Here is a 12,317-nt window from a genome sequence, read left to right on the forward strand (position 1 = left end):
GGGAATTGGCAGTTGATTCCCTTGGCCTCAATCTCCGAGGAGGGAGCGACTCCCAGGGAAAGGAGGGGACATAATTATACTGGTACAGTCTCAGTTCCCTGGGCTTTGATATTTGAGGCAAGAGGGCTTGAATGGAGAAGCAGGATCTCCAAGTGAACAGGAAAGCAGGAAAGGGGTGTGTCTGAGAGATTTGACCTGGAGCCAAGTGGGAGTGAGGGGCACCCCCATGGCTAAGCAGCTGTTAACAAGGTTTAAGGGCTGGCTCCACTCAGCCTGATGGGGGAGGAGGGAGGGTGACACTTGCGTCTGTCTCCCATTCTGACACTGGGGTCCCTGCTCCAGGTGCTGTTTGCTTATGCTATTTCCTGCTTCCCAGGGAATTCTCTGTGTGAATCGGGTTTGAATCTTTTTGCTATGGCCCTCCTGGGTCTGTCAGTTCCATTCAAGTGATCCTTGTGAGACAAGCTAAGATCAAGGTCTGGGAGTCTCACTAAGGCCCCATAAGCTGGCAATGTCCCATTGGAGACCTGGAAGGTTTCAGGACCTGTGATCATGGTCACATTTCAAATCCTGATAGCAAAAATGGGGATAAAGAAAAGCCCTGCTTTTCTTTTTCCCAGGTTCTAATAGCAATCATCTGCTCAAAGTCAGATCTGTCCTTCCAACATTTCAATGAAACCATCTGCCCATACCTCAGGGAAAAGAACCGAGGTAGAATTAAGAACCTTCTCATCTTTTTTCCTGCGGGCCCAGCTCCCCGGTGGTGGTGGGTAACAGCAGCAACTGAGGAACGCCCCTTCCCCTCAGCATCTCCACTCTGGGCGCTAACACAGCTGGATGGCAATGATGCCCACATCTGAGAGGCGCAGGAGAAGGCGTTTCCTCTCCCACTGCCTGCCAGTCAGGGAGCTGTGTTGGTCTTTTGTCTGCAAAGCTACTAGGCTTTCCCAAGGCGATCCTCATTACTTCATATAACCAAGGGAGGGAGGCTAGGCACGTGTGTCCTTCTTTCTGGGAGGGAAGGAGTGGCATTGAGTTCCCTACTGGGCATAGATTACCCTGCTGGTTCTGTGGCAGACCTAGGAAGACTTTTCAGCTCATTCCAGCCCCTTCCCTCTCCTCTCCCCTGCCCCCCCCTCCAGATTTTCTCCTTCAACCTCATAAAGTTTGATTTATTTGCTTCTCCTGCTTTCCCTTTGTGCCCACTTTGCATTGGTGGGGGCTGCAAGGTGGTGACTTGGACATTCTCCAAAGCCTTTGGTGGTGTTCTGGGAGAAGGGCATCTTTCAGATGGGTCGTTGCCACAGAATAAAGGATAAGGAACCAGAAAGGGCCCATTCAGAGGAGAGGCCTCAGCAAGGTGAAAGAAAGACAAGCTTCTGAATTTAGCACTATCTTTTATCTTTTCATTTAAACGCCCCAGACCAATTCTCCATTTTATGTAACCTGCCTTGCGAAGTCCTTCGGCCGACCCGGAGCTGGCCAGCTCCCGGAGGGTCAGTCTGGATTACTTCATTTGTTTTTGTAGCCCCAGTGCCTGGTACACAGTAGGTATCTAGTAAATATTTGTTGATGGGGTCTTATAGAGACCCCACCCCTATCCCCATTTAAAAATGACACAGAACTAGAACAACCTTAAAAATAAGATTCAATGCTTTATTGCTCTTCGTGGTGAATCAAAATAGGCTTTGGAAATAAAGTTAATTTAATGAAAAATAGGAATATATGCACCAACAAAAAAAAACTGCATTTAATTTAATCAAGAGAAACACTTCATTACATACAATCACCATATATATCCCTTTGCTCTCCCTCCTCCTCCCTCCACCACTGCCTAGATGCCAAGGCATTATCAGAGCTCCAACCTTGCCTTGGGTCACAGTTTCCTGTGACCCCTTTTTGCAGCAGATCAGAAGCATGAGCTCATCGGACAGCCAGGTGCTCCCCTGGCCCTCATTGTGGTGGTCCTAGGCTGGGGACTCTGGCACTGGGCTGGGAGAAACAAAATGGATCTTCTGAAAGAAGGGCCTCCCTTTATTTTTCTTGTCAAGAAGAATTAAAAATAAAAATCTGAAAGGCCTCCTTCACCCCCGGCCTTGAAGATGGCTCGTTTGGCAAGTTTTAGGAGACTTTAACAAATACATAGTTCAAAGCAAGATACTTGGGTGAATATATGGAAAGGAGAGAGAAAGTTATCATCGGTCTCTTCTACAAGTATCTACAGGTAATTGGCACCACTAAGAGTATTGCTAAACTTGGTATTGGCCTATCAGGTACTTGCTATTAAAGCAGTTGTGAGAGGTTTGCCTCTATTTGCTAATGCTTGATAGATATGGCTTCTTTAATAAGATTAAAAAAAAAAAAAAGGAAGGCAACAAGGAGAATGCCAATGGGGCTCCTTGTGGGGGAATCCCATACAGTGCAAATGTAGGTGGGCACCTTTGGGGTGGCCCCCGTGCTAGGGTGACAAGGCGGAACCAAGGGAATGTAGGAGCAGGACCTCAGGTTGGGCCAAGGCCCAGTAGGCATTGGGGCCTTGCTGCTGCTTTCTTCCCTCTGGGCCACACAGGGGCACTTGGTTGTCCTTTGTGGGACCGGAGGAAGGCTGGGGGATAGGGAAAGGATCTAGAGGAAACAGGGTTAAGTGGCTAAAGAGAATCCCAAAGACGAGACCTTCCCCCCTCCCCTAATCGTCCAAGCTTCCAGGTGCAGAGTTGACTCATTCTTGCTCCAAGATGGAGTCCCCTGTTTTTTCTTTCCTTTTGAGATGCTAATGAACCATCCTTCCCTGGGCAAGCTCACACTTCAGCACTCTCTCTTTTTTTTTTTAGTGACAGGTGAGAATACTCAGCCCAGGGAAGTGCTCCTCTCTCCCGATCTGGTCACAGGTTTGTGCCACTCCCAGGACAACAGCCACTTCTTGGCTTGGCTGGCTTAGAAAATAAAATATGTAGTCTTGGGAGGGCTTTTTCCCCTGCTTAGGCCTGAAATGCATATACTTTTAGCTGGGCACAGAATGGCAAAATGGTTGCATTTCTCTACTCTAGAGATCTTTTCTTTGCCTGGTTTCATATTATCAGGCTTTGTGCAGCATGAAGGGTGGGAGACCTGGCCTGGCCAGCAGTGCCAGGATCCATCACTAATCTCTAATTATTAATTAATTACTTATTAATCTCCCCACTCTCCATAATCTTGTAATGCCACTTCCCTCCCACCACATTCATATATCTCAAAATAAGCCCAGTATACAATCAGATGTATTAAAAAAGGCTCCCAATCCCCTGAACCCCTCTGGCCCCTAACCTACACCTCTCATCAGTACTGACAAAAAGTGTTTTACAGGAAAGGCATTTGATGAAGAAACTCTCACAACAGTAAAAGTGAGGGCTGAGACAGGTTATATGTGCAATACAGAGAAGGGGATGCTTGGTTAACTAAAGAGAATGGTTTTTAGCATAACACACTTCTCCATTGGATAGGTGGTAGAGAAGGCCTCTTTGGGGTGGGGCAGCCACCCAGGTACAAGCATCACAGGCAGGTGGTACAAAGTGCAGAAATCCTAAAGCAGACCTTTTGTGTCCTGGGCTGGGAGAGCCACCTTGCCGGGAGATTCAGAACTGGGGAAGACCTTGGCTTTTGGGGTCTGAACACAATGGCCTGGTGTCAGTTGGAGCTAGTGAAAGGCAAAGCCCATGTGCAGGGCTTTTAGCCTCCCATCAAGCCTCTGGCCCCTGAGATAAGCCCCAGGCAGAGATTCCTGACAGCACAGCTGACATTCAAGTCAGGGAGATGTGAGGATCAGCGGCCCTAGCCAGGCAGGCACCCCTCTGTTCCAGGTTTGAGCAGGTTACATTCCCAGTTCTTTGGTGGTGTTCTCTAAAGAACATCTTTTTAAGATTTGGGGCTCCTCCCCATCCTTTTACAGGGTCATACCATGCTCACTAGTTAGAAGTAGCAACCTGAGCAGTCAGAGGAAGGCTTAGGTAACTCCCAACACCTTTAAGTTACTTGTGAGTTGCCAATGTGATTTGGTTGTTAGCCTTGGTGCTTTGGGTGAGCCTCCCCCCTCCCCCAAGCTCTTTGGTTTCTCTAGTGGAGGTGACAGAACATTGGGAAAGAGGAAGTTGAGGATAAAAGGAAGCCAGAAGAAGAAAAGTTCCCTCTCGGGAGTGGTCATGGGTCAACGGAAGGAGGGGCGAGGGGGAGGAAAGAGGAGGTACGGTCAGAGTGCTCTCCCCGAAAGCCCATTCAGAGTTCATTTCTAGTCAGGATGCCTGAGCTACATTAGCAGGCGATTCAGCAGATTAGATTTGAATCTATTATGCTTAGCAAGGACAAAAAGCTTCCTGGGAGTCTGCTCCCTAACCTTCGGGCGCTGGGGGTGTAGGACAGCAAGCCTCTGCCGAGCTGATTGAAGCCTCCTCCCTCCCTGGCCAAGGTCTCTCTCTCTCCCTCCAGCTTGGGGGCTGCCAGCTAGTTCCCTGGCACACTGAGGGTGAAGCCCGAACGGTTCTTGGTGAAGTCGGGCTCAGGCTGGTTAATGCGTGTTTCCACGGAGACGGTGCACTTCTTGCCATGTAGGCTACACTGCACGGGGTTGTTGACATTGACTTGTAGGTGTCGTTTCTCACTGAAATGACAAAAAAACAAAAACAAAAACCGCACATAGATCAGACAGGCAGGTTTCCAAGTCAATGTTACCTCCCGTTCCAGCCTTGTAGCCTTGGCAAATCCCCGCCCTGCCAATGCTGAACAGCCCCTTTGGGGAGGAGAAGGGCCCCTGAAAGACTTGGAGGAGGCAGGTGGGTTCCCAGCAGGCCTTGGAAATGCTAACAGCCCTGGACCTCAGGGGGAGGATGAGCAGGAGGTAAGGTCAGCCACCGAGCCTCTCTGTTCAGCGATCTTCAAAGGGAATCTGGGACAGAAAGTCGCCGTCTGCCCCGCAGTCAGGTTCCAGAAAACACCCAAGGGTTAACCAAGGATGTGCGGTGATCTGGAAATTGTTCTAGCCTGTCTGATGGAACAGGAGGCTAACACCAACAGCGCATTTCTGGTGGAGATTCACACATGGGTTTTCCATCTGACTGGGACACAGCCTGGGTGGGAGCAGAGCCCTGTGGGGCTCCAGATGGCTTTTTTTCCTGGAGAGGGGAGGGGAGCCAATGTAAGGATCACTTCTACTACATACATACACATACACGCAGAACAGTCACACTCATGTCTTTTTTTGGCCAAATAATTTTGTCTCTCCCACCTCCTCCCAACTGCCTGGCCTTGCTCTGCAGACAAAAATGAGCCATGCCCATCCTTGTCTGAAGCCTCTACAGACAAGGTCCTTTTGCCCTTCCACACTGGAGCTGGGCCAAACAAATGTGGTGGGCCCATAGTTGCACAGAAAGATGGGAAGAGGTCAAGTGACCAGTAGCCCATTTTGTTTCCCAGTCCAAGACCAGGGAAATGAGCCCTGCTTCTTTCTCCCTCCTTGATTCCCACGTAACAGCTGTGCTGGGAGTTACAGATCTATTTTTTGCCGATGGTGGAGGCCCCATTGATGTTGAATTGTTGGCTCAGTCAAGCTTTCTCTTAGCCTCTGAGATGCCCCAGTTAGACTTGAGGCAGAAGAACTGAGAAAAACAGCTCTCTGTTTTGGCTACCTTCTTGGGGTACAAAGAAGGCACCTCCCCCATCACCGAATTTACTTAAGAAGCTGTCTGCTTTAGAAAAAGACAAAGAAACTTGTCAAAATGGGCTGAGACCTAATATTTGCTACTGTCAGGTAGAGGCCCAGGTGAGCCAGCTGGGGTCCTACCTTCTCTGAGATGCCCAAGGGGAGCCCAGAGGCATACAGGTCTCAGGGGCTCAGGCAGGTGACTTGGGTGGCCTTGAGTTTGCAGGCTAGGACCTTTTTTGTGTGTGTGAAGGCAATTGGGGTGAAGTGAGTTGCCCAGGGTCACACAGCAGTAAATGTCTGAGGCTGGATTTGAACTCTGGTCCTCCTGACTCCAGGGCCAGTCCTCTATCCATCTCACCACTTAGCTGCCTCCAGTGTAGGACCTCTTAAAGGCACGACCCTGACAAAAAACATTGTCTATGATTATTTGAGTGTTTTCTATATGATATCTGTCTGGGGCACATCCAAACCAGGACTTCCTCTGGGTGTTCATCTGGACTCCGGGTGCAGAGTAGGTGCGGGCCAAGCACTATGCAGAGCGACAGGGATACAAGTGCAAAGAAGGAAACAATCCCTGCTTACAATGGGCTTCCATTCTAATGGAATTAGCAAATGGTCATCAACTTGAGTCTCACCACTCAAGGCAGTCTGCTGTGGCAGGGAGCTTTGGGATAGCTCTCAAAACTAGCAAGTTTTTCCTTTTGTCAAACGGACCACTGGCTACTGGATCTTTCTTCTAGAGCCAAGTTGAATAAATCCAGTCTCTTTCCCCACATGACGTCCTGCCTTCATGGTCCCCTTAAAGCTACTTTGAGCTGGGCTAAGCATTCCCAGTTGTTTCAGTTGATTATCTCAGGCCATCCTCTTACCATCCCAGCTGCCCTCTCTTGTAGATGTACTCTGGCTTGTCAAAATCCTGCCTAAAACATGGCGCCCAGAAGTGAACAAAGTGTTCCAGTTGTGGTCAGACTAGGTCAGGGTATTAGTGGGACCTTGTATACCCTAAACATATTTATGTGAGTAGGTGAGTAGAGTCAGGAAGACCTGAGTTCAAATATGGCCTCAGACACTTATTTAGCTGTGTGACTCTGGGCATGGACAAATCTTTTTTTTTTCTTTTTGGCTTAAAACCTTTTTTTGAAAATTGAATTTCATTTTTTTTTTTCAGTTGATGAAAGTTGATCTTCTTTTCTTCCCCCTCCCCCACTGAAAAAAGAAATAAAAACAAAACTCTCTTAACAAATATGGATTGTTGAGAAAAATAAATTTTCTGGGCAAGTCATTTAACCATTGCTTGCCTCAGTTTCCTTATCTGTAAAATGGGGTTAGTAAATAACATCTACCTCCCAGGGTTGTTGTTAGCACTGAATAATATTTATAAAATTATTTGTCAACCTTAAAGCACTATATAAATGCTAGCTATCATTATAATTATTAAGGTAACACTACTATTACTAATTATGTTATTAATTATTATAGTTAACATTTATATAGTGCTTTAAGGTTAGAAAACACCTTATAACAGTGGTGGGGAACCTACGGCCTGGAGGCCACAGCTAGGCCAATTTAAAATTTAATTAATTAAATTAAAGGAATTTGTTCTGTGAAGTCTGGATTCAGTTAAAAGGCTGCACTTGAGGACCTAGAGGGCCACATGTGGCTTTGAGGCCACAGGTTTCCCACCCCTGCCTCACGCAGATCATTTCGTTTGATCACTTTAAACAGGCTAACTCCACTGAGCATCTATGATGGGGAGGATGCTGGGCTGGGTATCAAGGTGGAGACAGTGTTTACAAATAACACCTAGTTTCTGCCCTCATCAGGCTTATTGCCCAGTAGCTTTCGATATCACCCTAGGCCAACCTGGCCATTGTGATGGAGAGTCTGAGTCTGGAAATCATCGCTGGCCACTTCTGCTGTAGCCATACCAGGCCCACTGTAAGGAGCTGACCTGCTGGGAGTCACTCAGGGTGAGTGGAAGGCATCACGAATGGCGGCAAGGCTCTGCATTATCACTAAGTGGACGAGTGTTCCACTGGGTCTTGTTGAGAATACAATGATTGGAAAGTGACCAGCTCCCCAAACCGTCTCCAGCCAGATTTCTATTGGCGCTCTGCAGGCATGCCGATCAACTGGCAGTGGTTGGAGAAGAAGCCTGCCTCGTGGGATGTGTGTCTACTAGGATTTTCTGCTATCTCCCTCCCTGTGCGTGCCATGGCGGGGCAGAGGCCAGGCCAGAAAAAGACATGTGGTCCTCACTTATGGGATGTCAGGTATTTAATACTGAATGTGTTCTTGCTTCAGTCAGCTGCAGCAAAAATCTTGGCTTAGGGAGCTATTTTTAGCCAGGCCTGGCCACAAAAATAGCAAAGCCTGTCAAAGGCACTGACTCAGGCTCTTTTCCATTAGAGCTTGGAACTGGGGCCACCTGCCTCTAGACAGGTAGACTCAGGAAGACTCCAGCTTCCCCGGCTCAGTCACCAGTTGCCAAGCCAGCCATCGGCACAGGTCACAGAAGGGGAGCAATGCCTGGGGGTCCTCCAGAGCACGGGTGAATGTGGCCCCTCCGCCCTAGCCAACCTGGTCTCCCTTCCAGCTTTGCTCTGCCCCCAGGCAGCCAGTCAACAATCACTCTACACCCCTGCTCATTTGCACCTGCGGTGAATGCACTGTTTTCCTAGCCCTGGATGGCTTCCTCCTGCCTCTGCCAATTCTGGGCAATCACTTCCTTCATCATGCTTCTCGAGACTCCGATTTGGTAAGAAGTATTTCTTAGGAACTCCACCCCAACCAGAGCACGTTCTCAGCCTTCATGTAGACGATGTTATCATGGGATACTAGATGGAGAGCTGGAAGGGGTCTCAGAGGTCACCTGATCCAACCTTTGGATTTTACAGAGGAGGAAACTGAGGCCCAGAGAGGTTGTCACTTGCCCATAATCACACACATAGGAAGTGTCTGATGGAGAATTAGAACCTAGGTTCTCCAATTCTGGAGTCAGGGCTCTTCCCATTGTACCAGACTGGATTATTGGCTTACATATTACTTGGAAAGAACCATGATTTCATAATTATATATTATTAAATGTTATACATCTATATTATATATTTCATAATTATATGTTATGCATTGCTTATATATTACTTTGAAAGAATCATGATTTCATGATTATATATTATTAAATATATTATATTGTATTAATATACAACATACAAATCTATAACATATTAGAGATTTCATAATTATATTATGCATTTGCTTATATATTACTTGGAAAAAACCATTTCATAATGATATATTATTAAATATATTATATAGTTATGTTAATATACAAATATATCATATATTGTATATTATATAATTATATATTATGTGTTTACTTATATATTACTTGGAAAGGACCACGATTTCATAATTACACATTATTAAATATATTATGTATTTATATTATACTAATATACAACATGTATATTTCATAATTATATATTGTACATTTGCTTACATATTGGAAAAGAACCACAGGTTTATAATCATATATTACTAAGTACATATTATATATCAATATACAACATACAAACATACATTTCACAATTCTGTACTATGCATTTGCTCATGTCACTTGGAAAGACGTGGAGGCAGCAAGCCCTCCAGACCTTCTCCTTCTCTAGGGTTCTCCTGCACGTTTTCTCATGAATGCCCCACAGGGAACCATGGGAGGGGATCTTTCTCTTGGCTTTTTGGTACCTCAGAAGTCATGGGACCATAGACTAAGAACTTGGAGGAAGCCTCAGAAGCCATCTAGTCCAATCCTCTCATTTTACAGATGAGGAAACTGAGGTCCAAAGAATTGAAGTCATTTGCCCAAGGTTAAGCAGGTAGTGAGTGCAAAGGCAGGATCTGAACCCTGTCTCCTGACTTCAAATCCAGCATCTTTTCCACTGAGCCATGGGACAAGGGATTGTCACAACTGGTCAATTTGCTTTTCCTCCCTCTCCACCATATTTTCTGTGCCTTTTGGGTCCACTACCTTTTCCAGCCATATGTAGACTCAATGATGCTTGCACCCATTGCCTTGGGATTTTTCCTAGTTATTTGACACATGTGTGTCTTATCTTCCTAAATAGACTGTAAATTCCTAGAGAAGACGATCTCTATCTTCTTTTAATATCCTCAGCCCTCCTAATAACATTTAATATAGTAATTTGTCACATGGAAAATGCATAATTCAATTCAACATTGATTAAGCACCTACTAAGTCCAAGGGACTGTGCTGGGCTCTGGGGTTATACAAACAAAATAAAATAGTCTCATCTGTGAAAGAGCTTACATTCTAAATGCTCATAGAATGAGTGAGTTTGGTGGGAGGGCCCTGGAGGAAAAGCCACAGGGAGCCTCTTGTTTGAGAAACTTATTGGACCTTGCTCCAGCATCAGAGAGTGGAAAGAACCTTGGATTTGGAGTCAGGAGACTTAGGTTTTAATTCTGTCTCTGCTAATTTATTCCTTGTGTAGCCTTGGGTACGTCAGTCTAACCTCTTGGAGACATCTACAAAATGATGGAATTGGCCCAGATGATCTCTCTAAGGTACCTCCCAGCTCTAAATCTTATGGTCCTATGACCTTGGTGCAGAGCAGGGGATACCTTAGGCCCACTGTTGTCACAGGAGAGGTGTGGGTTTTAGTGGGAAGGAAAGGTTAGGGGTGCTGGCATGGCCTCATCCTTGGCTCCGCCCTGCTGCCACATTCCCGACTTCAACGCCAGTAGGTCTTGTGGTTTGTGGCCCACCAGTGCTTGGAGAGGATGCTTCATATTGTGGCCCAGTGAGGATTGTGGGTGGCCCCTGACTCTAGATATCTGATAGAATAATAACAATAATACTAATACCACTACTAATAGCATTTATAAAGCACTTTAAGATTTGTAAAGAGCTTTACATATGTTAACTTGTTTGATCCTCACAACAACCTTGTGAGAGTGATATCAGTATCTCCATTTTTCAGAAATGGGTATCAAATGACTTGCCCAGGGTCACACAGTTAGTAAATGTCTGAGGCAGGACTTGAATTCAGATCTTTAAGTCCCCAGCTCTATTCAATGTGATATCAAACTGCCTGGAAGAATGAAAATGAGGATGCTGTGGCCCAATGGATAGCATGCTGGCCCTGCCTTAGACACCAGTGGTGTAAAACCCAATGAATGAAAGCTGTACATGATCCAAAGTCAATCAACAAGCATTTGGTTGTGTTTACGGTGTGACAGGAGGTACTAAAAAAAAGGTAAAAACAGTGCCTGCCCTCAGTGAGCTTATGTTCTAATGGAGGATACAATACGTACATAGATAGGCTCATTCGAGATGGAAGGTTACTGGAGAGCAGCAGGCGCTAGCTGCATGGGGACCGACAACCGGGACAGGCCTCCCACAAAAGGAGGGATTTGATCTGAGTCCTGAAGGAAGCCAGGAAATCATCAGACAAAGGTGAGGAGGGAAAGCATTCCAGGCATGGGGACAGCCAGTGGGAAGAAATGCGCGATGAGTCATGTGTTCAAGGAGCTGCAAGTAGGCTGGGGGAGGAAATCATCACGGAGAGACGCAGAGTGGGAGTAAATAGGTTCTAGCACGTTACCAACAGTTTTTGTTCAGTCTTTTTCAGTCACGTCAGATCCTTTGTGACACCATTTGCGCTTTTCTTGGCAGAGATCCTGGAGTGGATTGCCATTTCCTTCTCCAGCTCATTTTACAGAGGAGGAAACTGAGGCAAGCAGGGTGAAGTGACTTGCCCAGGGTTAAACAGTCTGAGGCCAAATTTAAACTTGGGTCCACCTGACTCCAAACATAGAAATCTATCCACTGAACCACCTAGCTGCCCTTACCATCAATAAATACTTGTGCATGAAAAGTGGCAGGAAAAATGTAAATGAATGGATCATGTCATCAAAGAGAGGGCACCTATGGTGCCAGGTGCTGAGCTAAGCTGGATACAGAGAAATACTCCCCCCCCCCCCCAAATGCATCTCATCTCAAGATTAGGTTGGCCTTCCTGTGGATGTAGCCTAATCTTAGTATCATCCTTGCTAATGGCTCCCACTATTTGTGTGAATGTGTAAAGCTGACTGGTTCCTCCTCTACAGTTATTCTGAGCTCTTGTATCCTTATCCTACCAGGAGCGCCTCCCAACACCCCTAGTTTGAGAAACAGTGATTTAATCTGCAGACAGATTAAAAAAAAAAAGTTCTCTTGCATGAAATTTCACTAGTCCTCATCACCCTTGTTGATTTTATCTCCACTGCCCCCTCTTAGCTATTCTTGACCCTTTTCCTATTCCCTAGACGATAAACGTTTGTCGGAGACAAGCAGACTCAACGTCCCCTTCCTGACACACGTTTCATGAAAATCAATTATGAAGGCAACAGAAACAAGCAACAGCATTGACTAATCTTTTTCAGCATGGCCTTCTCCTGGACTTTCCCCAAAACTACTCTAAGGACTCTCTCCATTTCTCTGCTGTCTTTTATCACATGACAATTTGTCAAAGGCTGTTTGAACTCTCCAGAAATGGTTCTCTTCCCTTTCCCACAGAAATGCAGAGAATTTCCAAAACAAGGCCAGGGGAGAAGGCTGAATGATTTGCTTCTGGGCACAGCCATC

At 46.1% G+C, this 12,317-nt stretch overlaps 1 protein-coding gene across 1 annotated transcript in view; it reads right to left on the bottom strand.

Moving 5' to 3' along the window:
• Positions 1-1,635: 1,635 nt before the first annotated feature.
• The window catches only part of MYO1D (myosin ID), a 393,551-nt gene continuing 382,869 nt past the window's right edge, over positions 1,636-12,317 (bottom strand). The window contains exon 22 of the mRNA XM_027861852.1: positions 1,636-4,630. Coding sequence (XP_027717653.1) covers positions 4,474-4,630 — 157 coding nt within the window. The 3' untranslated portion in view covers positions 1,636-4,473. The remainder of the gene's footprint in view (positions 4,631-12,317) is intronic.

Source organism: Vombatus ursinus, unplaced genomic scaffold, assembly GCF_900497805.2.
Source record: "Vombatus ursinus unplaced genomic scaffold, bare-nosed wombat genome assembly UNPS02014768.1, whole genome shotgun sequence".
Classification (NCBI taxonomy): domain Eukaryota; kingdom Metazoa; phylum Chordata; class Mammalia; order Diprotodontia; family Vombatidae; genus Vombatus; species Vombatus ursinus.